Source organism: Nilaparvata lugens, chromosome 7 (assembly GCF_014356525.2).
Source record: "Nilaparvata lugens isolate BPH chromosome 7, ASM1435652v1, whole genome shotgun sequence".
NCBI classification, from domain to species: domain Eukaryota; kingdom Metazoa; phylum Arthropoda; class Insecta; order Hemiptera; family Delphacidae; genus Nilaparvata; species Nilaparvata lugens.
The window spans coordinates 10,831,814-10,850,538 of record NC_052510.1 but is presented as its reverse complement, the minus strand read 5'-3'; the positions used below and the strand labels follow the sequence as shown (position 1 = coordinate 10,850,538).

General features: G+C 34.2%; 1 protein-coding gene across 1 annotated transcript in view; it reads right to left on the bottom strand.

Annotated features, from left to right (window-relative positions):
* The window catches only part of LOC111057700 (aryl hydrocarbon receptor protein 1), a 230,240-nt gene that overhangs the window by 7,902 nt on the left and 203,613 nt on the right, over window positions 1-18,725 (bottom strand). The window contains exons 5-9 of the mRNA XM_039431843.1: window positions 16,649-16,858; window positions 9,000-9,187; window positions 8,922-8,935; window positions 5,060-5,201; window positions 1,685-3,109 (exon numbers count right to left, since the gene is read on the bottom strand). Coding sequence (XP_039287777.1) covers window positions 1,685-3,109; window positions 5,060-5,201; window positions 8,922-8,935; window positions 9,000-9,187; window positions 16,649-16,858 — 1,979 coding nt within the window. The remainder of the gene's footprint in view (window positions 1-1,684; window positions 3,110-5,059; window positions 5,202-8,921; window positions 8,936-8,999; window positions 9,188-16,648; window positions 16,859-18,725) is intronic.

The following is an 18,725-nucleotide window of genomic DNA, read 5'->3' as shown; positions in this document are numbered from 1 at the left end:
AAGCTTAACATTAAGATTTCATAATCTACGAGCATAACTTAATTACGAACTACATTGTGCAAAGCAAACATGCATTGAGATCTTCAATAATTTACCAACAATAGACATTCTCAGGGTGCCGGATGTCTCAAACTTTCTGATTCATCTATAAATTTGAAAGTACAGCCTGGGAATCATAATTCTGTTTTTGTTTTCAAATGAGTCATTTGTATTTCAAATCCTTGAAAGTTAAAGAATAGTGTACTGCACCACACTGTACTGTATAATATTGAAGTTTTTTTTGGATTGAAATAGGTATGGCATTGTCATTTGTGATATTATTGAAAACTCGGAATTTAATAATCATAGTATTGGATTTTATTTTCCAGGTCAAATTTTCTATGAGTGGGATTCTGGATGATTCATATCACTGGCAGTAATAATCGAAGAAGACTTGAATGATTTGAGCTGATTTCACTATCTTCTACACAATGTTGAATAATATTTTTCATAAAAGTGGCAGTTGAGGTGAGAATTGTTGGTAAATTACAAAATATTCTCCTACTCTTTTCACAACCACAAACTCCAATATTAGTAGGCAGTAAAGTGATATATTTGATATATCTGTAGATATTTTCTCTTTAATTTGAAGTATTATTCTTAACAACCTGTTCTAATTTTTATTCGCAATTAATTTTTGGGTGACTTTTGATGAGAAGTCTGTAATAGGGTAAAGATTTGGACTCAAACTTGATTTGGAATATTTTATGGTCTGAATTTGCAATGGAAATAGATCTACAGTATATCAATATTGTCTCTCTTACTTTAAAATTGTACTTTGAATGAATAAATATGCTATGAATGTTTTCAAATTGACCAGTTTCCTTTCTTAATAGAATTTTTGATTAAAATGTTCAATATTCTTGCTTGCTAATAACTAAAAACTACTGATAAATATCAAGTACTGATATTTTAAAGTATATACTGATGAATTTAGAAGTATTTTTTTAATTTAAAAATGTTTTTTGTGTGTTTTGAACTGTAAATTGAGTGTGTAACTGAAGAATATTGAAGTGACACTAACCTTGCTACATTTGGACTGTTGTAGAAATTAGAATTGGAACCGTTTTGGGCATGACGCCTGTGGTACTTTTCTGTAAGTTGTGTAATTGTAAATGATCAAATAAATAAATAATATTTTTTCTGATAATACCAATCTTCATAAATCTATTTTTTGGACTCTGAATCGCGATTATTAGTACCTTTGAAATTTGAAATTCATTTTACCTTTACCTTTAAAAACGTACAGCAGTCTACTTTAAAGCCTTGAATGACACCCCTATTTTATTGAATTCTTTTTTCATTTAATTGTATTGTAAAATTTTAACTATTGTAGGTTTTCTTATGTAAAGTTATTTTTCGACACTCAAAGTTACAACGAGATAATCTTTTATTACTGTGTTTTTTCTCTTTGAGCCACAACTGGTTTATGTGACCAATAATTTCTCAAGAAAAGCTCAAAATACTGTATTGTTAAAAAGAATTAATTTAATTTTCATTTTTGAATATTATTTATCTACTATATAATATGGAGTAGTGTGGTTGGAAGAGATTAGGTAGATGTATAACAGTAAAGTAGAAGAGATAGCTTTGGCAAGCGGCTAGCAACTAACGTTTGGAAACAAAGAAGTGTGGTGGCACTCACTGGTGATGGTGGTGATAAGGATAGAACTGGTGGTATACCTCGCTCACCGCCCCCTCGGTGGCTGGTGTCGGCAAAAGGCCACCCCCGCCCCCGCTGTAGCCGCCTCCCTGGCTGTGGTGGTGGTGGGGGTGGTAGTAGGACTTGGGTGATGGAGGGGTGTCCGGCTTCCACTTGGACTCGGGCAGCGAGTTCATCTCGGCGAGTGACTTGAGGGGGTCTCCCGGTGACGAGTACTTCTTGGAGGGGTCCTGAGCGGGGATGTAGGAGGGTGCACCGTTGGCCATGACTGGGGTTCCCGGGTTCGATCCCCCCGGCGACCGACAACTTCCGTTGTTGGGTGTCGGTGTGTGGTTGAGGGAGCCTCCACTGCCCCACATCAGCACCGTTTGTCTGGGAGCTTCACTCGTTGTCGGCGAGTAGTGCTGCTGGAGGATGTTCACATCTGTCTTCAGGTCCTCCATTTTGGGTGTGATCATCCCGTTGGCAGCCGGTGAGGACGACGCAGAAGACAAACCATCCATTGTTTTGACACTGTTCTTCCCACCCATATTCACCTTATGCACGACTTGTTGATGTGTGTTCTGTTGTTGTTGCATATCACACAACGGCACAGTGCTGGTCACCACCGGCTGCAAACTGGTGTAGGCTGTCACATCCACACACTTGCCCCCACTCACATAATTCCGATTGTCCACAACAGTCGCATACTTTTGTTCGACGATCGGCTGGTGACACGAGTACAACTTATCGCAGTCCGGTGTTTTTGTGGTTAACTGGTGAACGGGGTGGGTGGTGGGGGTTGTGTCGTAGGTAGGCAGGGAACAGGTGCCTCCGCGGGGGGAGATGTCGAGAAATCCGTTGGAGACATAGGGTGTGGGTTGGGAGTGATGGTAGTCAGGGTAGTAGGTGCCGAGGGACCTGTACTGGTGGAAAAGGTTGTCCGTCGCGGGAAGGAAGCGGTTCTCGTATAGGGATTGGTGGAAGTTGCCCGAGTGGCCCATGTAGCCCGACAGTCCGTTGTCGGTGGTGGGGGTGCCCGGGTAGGGTGTGGGGTACATGTTGTAGGCGGCTGCCACGGCGACGGCGGCTGATGACGTGTCACTAGCTATGTAATCGACAGTAGGCGTGGGGGGATTCGTGACCATGACGGGGCTGTGATGGTGGCCGGTCAGCTTGCGTTTGGTTCGACACGTGGACAGGAAGTCGCGCAACTGCGTCTTGTAGCGACGGTTGACCCTCTGCGGCGTGGTGTTGCCCACAGGACTGAGGTGGGTGGTGGTGGCCGTGGTGGAGGTGTGGAGGGGCGTGGGTGTGCCCACCAACTGGTCGGAATCGCTGAAGTAGCTGTTTGTCAGGCCGGCGTCCAGGTAACTCACTTTGAAGTCCATTGTTCGCTTGCCCAACAGGTCGCGGCCTTCTTCTTCCCTGTTCAAACCATTCATAGATTACGTGAATTAGTACCGAAATCAACTCACATCTTACATCTTATCAATGTTATAGGATAGATACTTTGGTCCATTTATTATAGTGTAGGTATCTATAATGATTTATGATGTTTAATAGAAAACTATAGTTCAGTATCAAAGCCTGTTTAAACATCAAAGCCTAATATCTATTTCAACAGGCTCTAAACAGGATCCGAACTCAGCATGGAAGATGTGCCTATGCGTTGCACAAGTGGGGAAAGGCTCCAACATCTTTTTGTGAGTATGGCGCTGTGCAAACCATAAGACACATTGTAGAAGAGTGCACAAGAGCAGCTTATGAGGGCAGACTGGATGGCTTCCTGGTAGCTAAACCAGATGCAGTGGCATATTTAAATCGACTAGTTTATAGCTTTTAAAATTTTCTTCTTGTTCCACCTTTTTTTAAAAAACTTGTGACTAAGATGACTCCATTTTTTATATGTGTGACTTATGTTGAATAACATAAAGATTTGTGTCGTAGGGCCATGCGCTAAAATAGTTATTATTGTGCAACTAGTGCGCAAAGTGACAGTTTTCTGCACCGAAAGAAATGTTTACTTGAGTGTTTACTTGACTGGTTTATTGAGTGCAGCAGAGGAACTTTGCGCACGTATTTCACATTAAATTTTTCCTACAGTTACCATTGAATATGAAAAGTAGGTAATTATGGGTAAAATTGCCTGAAATCCATCAAATGTTTGTGTGTGTGTGATGCTGTTATTAATAAACACCTTAATTTATTGTCAAATTGAATAATAATGTAGTAGTTTTTGAATGAAGGGGCGCTGTGTGCTGAATGTGGTGGCTGTCGCTGTCCTCGTTGTCCATCGTTATTATTATAACGTGCACCACAACACTATACCACAGTCACTGGTACTAACTTCATTTTGATGTTGCTGCACTGGTGCTCCATATAACCTACTAACTATTTTGCGTTGCCATGTTGCAAATCTGGAGTGCAGAAAAAAAATTTCCAGCACTAGAGCGGAAAAGTGATTCTTTGCGTTCTGTAATCAGTGCAGGAATGGCCACTTTTCAAGGTAACTGTAGGAAAAAATAAATAACCTATTTCAACGAGCAACATCAGCGGGTATTTTTGTTTTGGAAGAACAATGGTTCCCTCCCAATTGGTAATATTCATGCAGCTTGTTCAATAATTCTAATCTGTACTTCGACTTATCAATATATTCAAATGCTTGATTTAAATAATATTTCTAAATATATAATCTTTTTACAGAAAAATTCAGTACCTACTCTACACATCATTCAGCCTAATGTGGAAGATGAAACGCAATTACTGGAATTAGTCGAGGAGTGGGAGACTAAATATAAACAAAATTGTAAATGTTCTGGAAAATCTACGTTTGGAAGAGAAACACTATATGTAAGTAGGATTATAAATTCACAGATCTCATACTCAACTGTAGTATGACATTTTCTTTTGAAGATTGAAATTCAAATTAGAATTTATTCATAAAAACATATTTACAAAATAATACCTAGTGTACCGGTAACAATAATATATAAAGAATATACTCCCTGCGTAGATGATTTGTCCGTGTGCAGGGAGAAGTCGAACAAAAAGTATGGCGATATTCAACCAAAAGTATTTTCTAGTAAAATATATCCATAATAATGTTCTTGTTATTGAGAAATAAGATAATTATAGTCATATAATATTTTTATGTTGATTCATTATTGAAATTTGTTATAAAGTTCTCGATCGAAAATACTGTTACATCTGAAATCTAGCAGAAGATTTTATGGAACCATTTTTTTTCATTTCAAGATGTGGAACCATTTTTTAATACAATCATCATCATTATCAACTTTTGATTAAGTTATAGAATATGAAAACGTGATACAACTGACAATCTGATTTTCGTAGTAGTATTGTCGGTGGACTTACATGAGTGGTCTGTGCGTGCTTATAACGAAGTCGGGTTTTGAGTTTTTGTAGACAAGTCTTGAGCTGGTTTGGAGCCACTGCCATTGGCCCTCCTTTGTCTGGTACCTATACGCTATCATACCTGAAGCACCAGTCTTCAAAACTGCAAAACAAATTGAATATTATCACATACAAAGGAACAAACTTAAATCTGTTCTAAAAGATTTTGTAGAATATGTTTGAAACCAAATAGAATATATGGCATACAAAGGAATGAACCGAACCCTGTTCCAAGAGATTTTTTTGAATTATGTTTTAGAATTAGAACAAGACGTTGTCAAATACGGCGTCACAAAGAATAATAACTCTAGTTGAATAAGCTAGAATAGATTGGATATGTTAGAGGTTTAAATATCTATTAAAGACATAATTTCACATTTGAGCAGTTGGGTCAAGGCACACCCATTTTATTATGAATAAAAACAGAGAAAAGTCACGCCAACTGAGTAAGTTTGAAATTCCATAGATTGTTGAACGGCTAGTACAGTATTGGAAAATTGAATTTTGCGAGTTAACATTAATTTCTTACAAAACAATTATAATAATTAGTAAATAAACTAATTGAATCATCATTTTATTTGTTTATTTCAAAGTGTACAATTATTGAATATGAATTCATTACCAAATACAAAAAATATTTTTACAAACAAAATATTCATTAAATTACAATAGTTTTTGGCGTGACTGGAAGAAGAAGCCTTGAGCTCCAGCCACGAGTTCTAAAAATAAGAAATACATTTTTTAACTAATAACAGCAGTACAAATGATACAATTCTGTTGATATATGGTAAATAATCTATGGATGTTGAATTTTATCAATAGTCAAGTACTTGATAAAAAAATATAGATACACAGAAAAATAATATAAAAATTGTCAAGTTCTAATAATTTTTATACAATTAATATTGCCAAAAATTGTTGATTTAGCCAACTCAATTCTCAATTTAAAATAATATTTCTGTTTTACCCAAGATCTTATTAATCTCAATTTGGTTTTTGTTATTTTATCCTTAATAAAGTCTTCCGGAATTTTATTTATTAGTTTATTACTCTGATATTCAAATTGGTGTTTACTAGATGTTAATGAAGTAAAGTTAATATTATTGAAAGCATTTACTACAGTTGGCCGTATATTATAAGGATTGTGCGACGGGTAAATTGATGTGTATTTTTATTAATAAAAATAATTAAATTTGTCACATAAGTTTGACGTAACGTTGGTAGATCTATCTCTTCAAATATTAATCTGCTGGGATAGAGTCTGGGTCTTCCAAGCGCAGCTCTAATAATATGCTTTTGTATTATAAAAAGTTTTTTAAAATGAGTGTCATACGCTGCTCCCCATACTTCTATATTATAATGGAAAAGTGAATGAGCATAAGCGTAGTAAATCGTTCTCAAAATATTCAAGTCTTTTAATTGGTTAATTCTGTAAAAAATTGTTATTAAATATTTCAGTTTGAAGCATAGATTCTGAATGTGAACGTCCCATTTAATATGCTGATCCACAGAAACACCTAAATATTTGATTGATTTAACTCTTTCTATTGTTGGACAAGTGCAGTTAACAGTGATGTTGTTATGACAGTGTATTATCAGCTCAAGCTCATCAGGAGGCTGACCACTTATGTTAGGGGAAAAAGATATGTATTTAGTTTTACTCGCATTTAGAGTTAAAATATGGCTGTTCAACCACGATTTAACTATTTGAAGACCACGATTAGCAGAGTTAAATGTTTCATTCCATGTTAAGCCTGAGAAGATTAGAGCAGTGTCATCGGCAAATGATAGTGTGACACCATTAGGAATATCAATTTTCAATAAGTCATTGACATAAATCAAAAAAAAGTAGCGGCGATAGAACAGTTCCTTGTGGAAGTCCAAACTCTTTTATATTTTGAATGTCAGTTTTATCATTTATTGTTAAAATTTGGATTCGATCTGTCAAATAGCTTGCAAATATATCTTTTGTTGTTCCTCTTATTCCACAACACTCTAGCTTATGAAAAAGGATAGAATGTGGTATAGAATCAAAGGCCTTTGCCAAGTCCAAAAATATAGCAAGTGTTTTTCTATTACTATCAAAACTTTTATTTATTAAATTTGTCAAGTGTAAGACAGCATCTTTGGTGGATTTACCTTCTTGAAAACCATACTGGTTACTCGAAATGAAATTGTTTTTTCTAAGAAAGTCCATCAATCTAACTTTTATAATTTTTTCCATAGAACAAATTCGGTCTTATTTATGATTATTAACTTCTTATAAATAGAAACAATATTCTAGTGAAGAATTTGAGGCTTACGAGAAGCAGAGGGGCTGCTGAGAAATTAGCTGAGAACTTGGAAAAATATCAAATTTGATAAATTTAACTCTTCTGACTTACGGTACTCTGTATTTTACTGGCAAGGTATGGTTTAAACTCCGATGACAAATTCATTCATATACCCCCTTTCAAAGGTGGTCAATGATGCAGATCAATAACCATATTGATCGAAAATAGTTCGTTGACAGAGCAGCAAAGGTGTAATTTGATTTTTGAACGAAAAAGACTAAGAAATTGTCAAAAAAACCACTGATTTATTGATCATTAGAAAGACCGGTTTCGGTTATTACACCATTGTCAATCTCTGATAAACAATTTATGGTGATATCTAGACAATGGTGTAATAACCGAAACCGGTCTTTCTAATTATCAATAAATCAGTGGTTTTTTGACAATTTCTTAGTCTTTTTCGTTCAATATGAATAATTACCACAATATCAACTTCTCAACTACACAAAAATTTGATTTTTCTTGATGAATAATCAAGTATATACTATTAAATAGAAGAGAACAAATCAATCCCAACTCTTTTTTGATGACATATCAGTCTGAATTCGTTTGAATGACAGCAAAAACCACTACTCACATGTTGAAGCCTTTTTGGAAGCTATGTAGAAGATTCACTTTTTATATATAGGGCTACTAACACTATTGAAATTAAATTAAAATAATATCCAATACCCTTCTGTATGTATGAAATAATAATATACAAAAGGATACTGGATGATTTTTTTCATTTTATTTCAATAAGATAAGATATTTATTGATAATTGTTACAAGGCTGTTGCCTATGGTACAATTTACAAAAGTTGACAATATAACATTAAATCAAACTTAATAAATAAATCATTATTTTACAGTTCAGCATCAGTATTAATCAATTACAAATATCAAAGAAAATAATATAGTATATATCAAGCCATCAACATTATACTAGATCAATTAAGCAAACTAGAGGAAAGAAAAGTTGTTATTTGCATCCATGTGGAATGAAACTTATCATGAAAGTATACCATGAAAAATTAAACTTCATAATGCAATATACAATAGAGGGTGGATGAAATAGGTAAGAAATAAACTATGAAGGTGGTTGTATTATAGAACATTGTGATCAGACTTTTATGAAATAGGAGCAATGATATTTCAATGTGTAGAAGATTTACAGTTGACAGTATTGAAGATGGATATAACATCCAAAAGCGCTCCACTGTAGCATTATTTACTTGAATTTAGGCTGATTATGTCGTCGAAGGAGTATTCAAATTCATTTAGTATTTAGAAGCAGTGTTCACTTGCAGATCATAACAGACAGTTTAATTAAAGAAGTCAATAATAGGTATGATTTTAATGTAAATAAAAATATGAATCTGAGTACTATTTTTAATTATTTCGTCAAGACATGTTTCGGCTACCAATGAGATTTTCAAGTCTTGATAATGGACCATTTTCAAGTCTTGAAATAATTTAGAAAGGGTACTCAGATGTATATTTTTATTTACATTCAATAGTAGCCCTAAGGAAAAAAGACAATAGGTATGATTTTCTATAATTAATTTTTGAGAGTGTTTTTCACTTACCTTTGATCCATGGAGACAAGTGTTAGGTCGAGTTTGTGCTTGCTTTTGAACATGACTTCCTTGTGGGGAATCTCGAGAAGGGAGGGGGGCCCAAAGGGGGTGCAGAGGGCGAACAGTGCCAGAGGGGGTTCCTCCGTTTTCCTGTTCTGTCCATGGAGAACTTTTATTCGTCCTCTTATGTCCAGCCTCTGTTGACAACAAACAATGAAATTTAGGGGCTATTTGGTTCAAATCTACAAAAATATTACAAAATGTTCCAAGTAATGAAATAACTGGAATAAATAGAATAGAATTATGAAATAATTGTTTGAAATGTGAATAAGCATAAACGTAACTCCAACAATTGAAAGTCATGCTAAGAGTCATCACTTGTCAAAAAGCCATCTTTAGGTGAATATTTTCTGAAATAACCGATCTTTTCTTAAATTTTCAGTAAGTTAAACTGAAGTTTAATATTAACAGTATGTATATTGTATCTTTCTATACAGTAGTTGATCTGGGGTGGTCTCACAAACATGTAGATTACAGGATACTTTGCCTTCTAGATGAGGAGCAGATCAGATTACAGCCACACATCAAGCAAGCAACTACTCCACAATTAGATCAATTTCTCTTAATCAACTCACTCACTCGAATCTACTAGATTTATTACGTGCTAATTTCATTAATAACCGATCGCTATCTGCCATTTTTTTCAGAGTAATTGTATTTGCTCGATCATGACCGCGGTAGAATGACGAACTGAAATCCGGAGATAATTAATTAATTGCCAGGCTCTACTGAGGACCTTCATTTGTATAATTTCTGAAATCCCCCTTCCTCCTCATGTTGGACCCCCTAATTCAATTACACACTTCCGATTCTTCTGGTCTGGCATTCGTAATGAGTTAGGCTACCTACATTGTGGCCTGTGTTTAATAATTGTTTGATTGCATCTTCACACAACGAAGTATGCAGTAACAGCTCTTTCGAAAATGTTGAGATCTGATGCTTCAGTTCATGACCCAGAGTTGATTGTAATTATCATTAAGAATGGTGGTTTTTAGTAGCCGTCGAGTATTCGTCCATATTCATTCAAGCATTCATTTATTATGAATATAATAATAATATAGTATATAATAATGAATATAAACATTCTTCATTATTACAATTAGCAGGTAACCCGTGCTCCGCAAGGGTCTATTTTGAAACTTGAAGTAATGAAATCTTGAAGAATTAAAAATAGGCCTATAACCATCCTCGGTTGATTTGGAATCTATAAGCAACATTTCAAGTTAATCAGTCCAGTAGTTCAGACGTGATGATGCGTCAAACATAATTTTCCTATCCCGTACGTGTATAAGCCAGTTCTTTACTTTATTATAGTATAGATTAAAAATCATATAGCAATGACTAAGAGAGAGCGGAGCGACAGGCTTAGCCCAAAATTGCTCTATTCTCCCTAATTTTTAAAACAGTAACATTTTCAAAAGATAGGTTACATTTAATTTTCAAGAGTTCAAGTCCAATTTTCTGTCCAAGAACAGAGAATCAACTATAGTTTAGTTTAGTTGAATTTTGTCACACAGCATGTGATGAGTCAGAATTTGATAATCTTACATTCAAAAGAAACAATGTTTCGAGAACCCACTCTCCAGCCAACACCCGCTCAACAGAATACCTCAAAACAGTCAGCAAGTGAGTCTGGACACTTGCTGACTGTTTTGAGGTATTCTGTTGAGCGGGTGTTGGCTGGAGAGTGGGTTCTCGAAACATTGTTTCTTTTGAAACAAAAAGTTTCATTTTATAATGTAAGATTATCAAATTCTGACTCATCACATGCTGTGTGACAAAAATTCAACTAAACTAAACTATAGTTAATTCTCTGTTCTTGGACAGAAAATTGGACTTGAACTCTTGAAAATTAAATGTAACCTATCTTTTGAAAATGTCACTGTTTTAAAAATTAGGGAGAAGAGAGAAATTTTGGGCTAAGCCTGTCTCCGCTCTCTCCTAGTCATTGCTATATGATTTGTAATCTATACTATAATAAAGTAAAGAACTGGCTTATACACGTACGGGATAGGAAAATTATGTTTGACGCATCATCACGTCTGAACTACTGGACTGATTAACTTGAAATGTTGCTTATAGATTCCAAATCAACCGAGGATGGTTATAGGCCTATTTTTAATTTTTCAAGATTTCATTACTTCAAGTTTCAAAATAGACCCTTGCGGAGCACGGGTTACCTGCTAATTGTAATAATGAAGAATGTTTATATTCATTATTATATACTATATTATTATTATATTCATAATAAATGAATGCTTGAATGAATATGGACGAATACTCGACGGCTACTAAAAACCACCATTCTTAATGATAATTACAATCAACTCTGGGTCATGAACTGAAGCATCAGATCTCAACATTTTCGAAAGAGCTGTTACTGCATACTTCGTTGTGTGAAGATGCAATCAAACAATTATTAAACACAGGCCACAATGTAGGTAGCCTAACTCATTACGAATGCCAGACCAGAAGAATCGGAAGTGTGTAATTGAATTAGGGGGTCCAACATGAGGAGGAAGGGGGATTTCAGAAATTATACAAATGAAGGTCCTCAGTAGAGCCTGGCAATTAATTAATTATCTCCGGATTTCAGTTCGTCATTCTACCGCGGTCATGATCGAGCAAATACAATTACTTTGAAAAAAATGGCAGATAGCGATCGGTTATTAATGAAATTAGCACGTAATAAATCTAGTAGATTCGAGTGAGTGAGTTGATTAAGAGAAATTGATCTAATTGTGGAGTAGTTGCTTGCTTGATGTGTGGCTGTAATCTGATCTGCTCCTCATCTAGAAGGCAAAGTATCCTGTAATCTACATGTTTGTGAGACCACCCCAGATCAACTACTGTATAGAAAGATACAATATACATACTGTTAATATAAAACAATTTCAAATGTATTGAAAATATTAAATTCAAGCGGAAAATGTAAAATATCAATTGTGGATGTAATGATATTGAAATATGAGTGGATTCAAAAGCTTATTAAAGAGAAATCCATTGAGCATTGTGTACAATAGAATAAAGAATGAATATGAATAATACAGTAAATATTATAGATACAAACATGATTTTTAGGAAGTATGTAGTAATACATCATTTTTTTATAAAGAGGCACTACTGGCATAAGTGAAACTTGTTCGCCAGCCTTATTGAATCTGTCTTAAAGAAAGAAGCCTGTCCAGAGAACTGATTCATCATTTGAACTGGGTACCATTGTTGTGATTAGTGATTAAAACTAAAGCTATTTTTGCCAGCTATATTTATTTGAACAAAGCATTAATTTTTAATTTTTCAGAATCCCCCATTGTTCTAAGATGTGCTTAGGAATTAGGGAACAATGTTCCATAACTCTCTTTGAAATTTGAAAGCTGTTCTTTCAAAATTATTCATAGTAATGTTTTCCAGTTGAATTGTAATACGGTACTTGAAATTTCAAAGCTGGTTATGTAGGACTACATTTGGATGTTAATGGCAAATGATTGTCCTTAGTATAAAATTTATTAATTTTAAAATAATTACAAAAATATTATCATATCAGATTATTAATCCGAAAAACTAACTAATTCTGCTACATTAATATAAAATGCGATTATAACATAATTTATTTTTTCGAATGACTAGTATTGACTGATTTGGATGATGATATAATGTGAATTTTAGGACACACAATATCTTTTTTTATTTGACGTGAATATCAATAATTTGTTTTTTCTTTGTTTTCAGATGTGAAGAAATTTTCTGTCAATCAGAGTTGGAGATGGATATTTAACCAATGATTTTATCTATTTATTTATTGTAGGCTTACATTGAATAATTATAAAAATCATTTGAATGATTTTGCTCCTTTTCAAAGAAATACACAAGAAAAATTCCCAGGTACGTCGAAGGCAATAATTTGTACTTAGAGTGCATCACTAACAATATAAATATTTGTTTGACATATTAGTATGTGGTACAAAGCTTATTGACAGCTTAGTGAATAATTTGCGAATTTGTGAAGATGAGTTTTATTAGTTATAACTAATTAATATTTGAGTATCCTGAAATCAGCTTCACTTTATGATGGTCTTGGTATTAACAAGTGGTTGGAAATAGAAAATATGTATTTTATTTATTTATTTATTTGTTGATACATTTACAAATCATATGAATATGATCGGGATAGAACAACAGGCATAGCCCAAAACTATTCTGTCCCCAAATTTTGATAAATAGTAAAATGTCCGAAAAATAGGTTATGTTCTTACTGAGGAAAGTTGAATTCAATTTCTGTCGAAAAATATATATGAGCTAGAAATTTTGAATTTAGAATGATTAAAATACCAAATTATAGTCAAATATTGCACTTAATATCACCACACTTTGAATATAAATTAAGTTATTTCAGAAAATTTTGAAGCCAAAAATATACACACAACTTTCCACTAGGCAAATTTTGCTTATATTTATTTCCGTTTTGGGCTTATAATATATAGATAATGTTTAGGTAAAGTTAATGTAGATCTGTGTTTTCATATAGATAAAACAATAGGCCTATCATAAGTCTAGATTGTATTGCAAAGTAGAGGTCAGATGTTAGAGAATCTAACAGTAGCGTAGATAAAAGTAGTCATTCCCATTCATATGTCTCAATTTTCTCTCCCGGCCGTACTGCTTTTGATTAATTCAATTTGTAACTGCAGCCTGCAATGTGGTACGTCATCTGAAGCATGAAGAGCTGAAATAGGTGTAATCACATCGAATAATGACTCAATTAAGCTTGGAGGTTTATGCTTCTAATGAGAACATTTCACAACCTCCCATGAATCATGTATGACCGAAAAATATAGGCCATAACTTGATTGTTTTCCTCACTCGTCTTTTAATATAATACATAAAGAAAATCCCGGAAAAGTGACCCTAAAACCATCATGATTTAAGGCAAAAGAAACAAACATTCTGTTCCTTATAAATTTGGAGGATCTTGATTGTTTGAGTCATGAAGCGGTATTATAGTTATTATATTTGAGGTTGTATAGAATCAAAATTCTGAAGATGAAATAATCTGCCTCTCAGTGGTCAAATATTACTCTGGAAATATGTTCTATAAATTAATACATAAGTCCTGATTTCGTAAACCATGCAATTCAAGTTCGTTGGTAGTTTAGTATTATTTTGACGTTAAATATTTTGCAGGACTCTGTATATTCAAGTCGTCATCTATCTTCCTTAATATTACAATTATACTACTAAATTCTCTCGACTCCTTGGTGTTATAAATTCTATGTTTTGTAGTGTATAGCGGTTTTGTTCATTCCATTTTATTTTAGTTCTTTTTGTTGATGTAATTTATTTTTGCTTTGTTGATAAAATTTTGTTTTCATCACCATTATTCTTATTAATCTATTTTTGTCATAGTCCTATACGTTTCAGTGTTAGCCTTAGGTATCATACGACCAGGCTATTCAAGTTGGATTTAAATAGATATCAAACATGAAAATAGTTTGATATTTAGTTAGATGTATGAAAATAATCTATGGTGGAATCATTTGAGTGTTGAAAATAATTTCTAAAACAGAAAATAATAGAATAAATCTTATAAAAAAACCATTTGGAAAATTATATTGCTCATAACATGGTACAAGCCGTAAGCTGTAGATATTTTATAAAATCTATATAAATTTACTATTTTCAATTGCATTAGGTTAAATATCTGTTTGAATAAATAGTAGTGGGGGTGCATATTCTAGTCTACCTTCATAACAGCATCATTCAATTGTTTGAATTACTGCCTCAAAAATAATTAAAAACAATATGGAAACCACGGTATATCCAAGTCGTCCTTTATGACATTAATTACCTATGACCATTTTTGTCATAACACTTTACAAAGGGGGCGGAGGAACCCTTGAATGAACTAGAAAAGTTTTGAGCCAAGAAACCACAGACACTTATTATTTTGAATAGTGATGTTAATGATGGTATGACCATAGAGAAAAGATGGAAATCTCACTCTATTCTTAGGTCGGCTACTGATGACAGGACAAGTATGTAGAACATGTGTGAACGAGCATGTTTGTTCATTAAAGTTCTCTAATACTAATAGCACAACAATATTTTAAAATATTGCAAGAAATGTTTTGTAATTATTGTCAAAACATTTTATTTCGTCTACAGAAATATTTTCTCAAAGCATTTTTTGCACCATTTTACGTTTTCACAACATTGTCACAATATTTTGTGCAATATCTTTACAATATTGCATAATGTTTTAGCAAAATTTCCATAATCTTTACTGCAATTAATAAGTAAGGCTTTCAAAATTTTGTATAATTATTTTGTACAAAATGTTTTTGAAAATCTACTGCAGAAAGCTAACCAACGGTACCTGACACAATTATGTCATTGGCGAAAGGCTTCGAACAATACTTTTAATGTTGAGTTTTTGTCAATTCGATATTTTGTTATTTTTTCTTCGATCCTCGCTCTATTTGAGATTAAATTATTTTTGTATCATTATTATTTGTAACAGTGGTTTATTAATTTTTATTGGCGGCTCATTTTATGTTAGATGCTGCTGTCAAAAAGCTGTTTTTCGACAAAGCCTTTCGCGTGAAATGTTTTTCTCTGTCGAAGACAAGACTGTTCACACATGTTTGACACACTTGTCCTGTCGTTAGTGGCCGGCCTTACTGTGCTATGATACTGCACTAACCAGGAATCCAGAGGTGTTGTCTATTATTTTGAACAGTGATGTTAATGTTGAGCTTACCTTGTTTTTTATGTCTAATTGTCTGCTTTTTGTAAAGTCAAATCTACATTTATTCTCAACTCATGACAACATTCATTCTTATAACACAAGGAATAAACCGAATCTAAAGGTGCGTACAGACTTTCGCTCTGCTCCGCAACCGAACGTCACTCGAGCAGAGCAATTGATGATCGACCGGGGAGCAAGAGTGGAACGCGAGAAGAGCTAACATCCCCCGTAACGTTCATGATCGGTGCTAGTGCAGAGCGGGGGCGGAGCGATTGCGGAGCGATGGCGGAACGAGGGCGGAGCGTGCGCGGAGCGGGTTGGAGGCGCGTATATCTGTACGCAGCTTAAGGAATGAGTACTGTTCTTACAAATACAGCCATTTGAGTTTTAAGGCCTTTTCAATAGTATTATGATCATTTACCACCAAATATTCGAGGTTTGACACTCAGGGAATTTAAACAAAGAATTACGATTTTTTATACAAAATTGTTTTTATAGTGTAGATGAATATTTCAATGTTAACATGGAGTCCATCTAGATTTTTAGGTAATTGCTTATGATATATGATCTCTAATATAGTTTGTAATATTGACGTGGCCGATACAAATTGTAAAGTGTTCGTGGCAATAAATTGATTTGATTTGATTGATTGATTTGATTGTATGACCATAGAGAACAGATAGAGATCTCTGTATTGTTACTCTACTATGATATGGCACTGAAAAGGAATCCAGAGGTGTTGTCTATTATTTTGAACAGTAATGCTATTGATGGTATAACCATAGAGAGTTCTCTATAGATGGAGAGATGGTGAGATCTCTCTATTGTTACATCACTAGGGCATCGCACTAACCAGGAATCCAGAGGTGTTGTCTAGGAGACATCGGAAGCGCACAGTGAAGCTGCGTTCTAGCAGCTGCAGGTGATCGGGCTGCAGAGCCTCCTGCAGCGAGAGGCCGGACGCCTCGGGTGCCAGGAACGAGTTCCACATCAGCTGCCGCTGCAGCTCCTCTCTGTCCTCACTGTGCACCAGCTCGTACACTGACTGGTGCACTATGTCAGACTGAAATTAATTGATAATCAATAATTAATATATTAAAAAATTAATAATTAATTAATTAGAATAACAATAGACAACACAAACACATTCTGAACCAGCTTGTACACCGATTGGTCGACTATGTCCGACTGAAAACATAGATAAAATTGAAAAAAATAGATTGACAGGTTTGGCACTAATAAAGACTACAAACACAAACGGAAATTGTTGTAAGAAAATAGGATAAAAGGATCTATGAATTAGAGCATTAAAGTAGAGTAGAGTTGAAAAGTGTAGAGTTGAGTAGATTACAGTTGAATAGGGTGTAGTAGAGTAGAGTAAAATAGAAGTTCCATTGCTTCAAATAGAAAAAGGGAAGTGTTGAGGTCATTTCACACCTCCATAAGTATGATAGAAATGGTTGACAATGCTTGTGCTTAACACAAACTCATTTTCAACCAGCTCGTAAACTGCTTGGTGCACTATGTCCGACTACAAACAAACGGAAATTGTTGTAAGAAAAGAGGATTAGTCAGATGAATAAAAGGATCTATGAATTAGAGCATCAAAGTAGAGTAGAGTTGAGTAGATTACCGTTGAATAGAGTGTAGTAGAATAGAATGAAGTAGAGTAGAGTAAAATAGAAGTTCCATTGCTTCAAATAGAAAAAGGGAAGTGTTGAGGTCATTTCACACCTCCATAGCGTAGCTTGAAAAACGTATTTTATTTTTCCGACATATCTCCTTATGTTCATTTCAATCTGTTCATTTGACATTAGGAAATACGTTGGCCACTGTACGTATTTAAAAAGACGTATTTCATGCTATTATATAACTATTCATGCTATTATAATAACTGGGCTACTCCTTTAAAGCCTAATATTCTTCTTTTCTTATGAATATCGATTTCGGAAAGCCATATTTATATGTACAACTGATTTACTGATGACAAAAATGTTAAAAACGAGAACAAATTTGAGAAACTATTTGAATAACTAATTATGTGAAGCCTATATTTTTTTCGAATGCTGATATCAAAATGTAGAAATACGAAATACCTACAGTATTTCATACAGATATAGATATTCAGGAAATTTTCAAGATTAATTGATAAAATTGGGTTCCGCAATTTGAGTAAATGTGAGAGATGGGCGTTATCCGCTATGCCATTAACCATTGGTAGTCAGAAACGGTTTGTCATGTGTGTGTTTTATTATTCAATCAGCATTACGAGCTTTATTTTCTCCGATGAAGATTCTGTGTTTTGGAGGACTGTGGCCGTATGCTAAGGATCACCTTGTAAATGTCTACCCTGCCTCTGAATTGAGATAAGACTCTATCAGCACTCCTTATGAATAAAACCAAAGCTCATTCAACCAATGCTGACAATTTGTATTGCATCTCACTATGGATGTTTCTGAACAACTCGTGCTACTAGCAAACATCGTATCACAAATCTCGCTCCCATTAAAAACAAGGCGGTTCCCAAGCATACACAACATCACAATAAAGACGACGTTAAAGTAATATTCTGAATATGAATTAAGCTGTTAGGCGCATAGAACAAATTTGTGAATTCGCAAAAAGAAACTAGTATTTTTGAAATTTAGGAGCTGTGTCCCATTTCAAGCTGAGCACACTCAGTGGGGGTTCAATGTTCACAGTTTAAAATACGTTTTATATTTTGCCTTTTGAAGTTTTTGCAGAGCAGTTCTCCACATTTCCTCATTTCTTTTTTACAATTTATTCAACTACTTTCGACAGTAAATCTATTCCATATGATGTGATATTTGTACTTTGTAACACTGTAACAGTATTTTATTAATTACGTATTAATCAATCTTTAGTGTTTGTTTTGTTAATTATTTTGATTTTTGTCTGCTCTCTCAAAC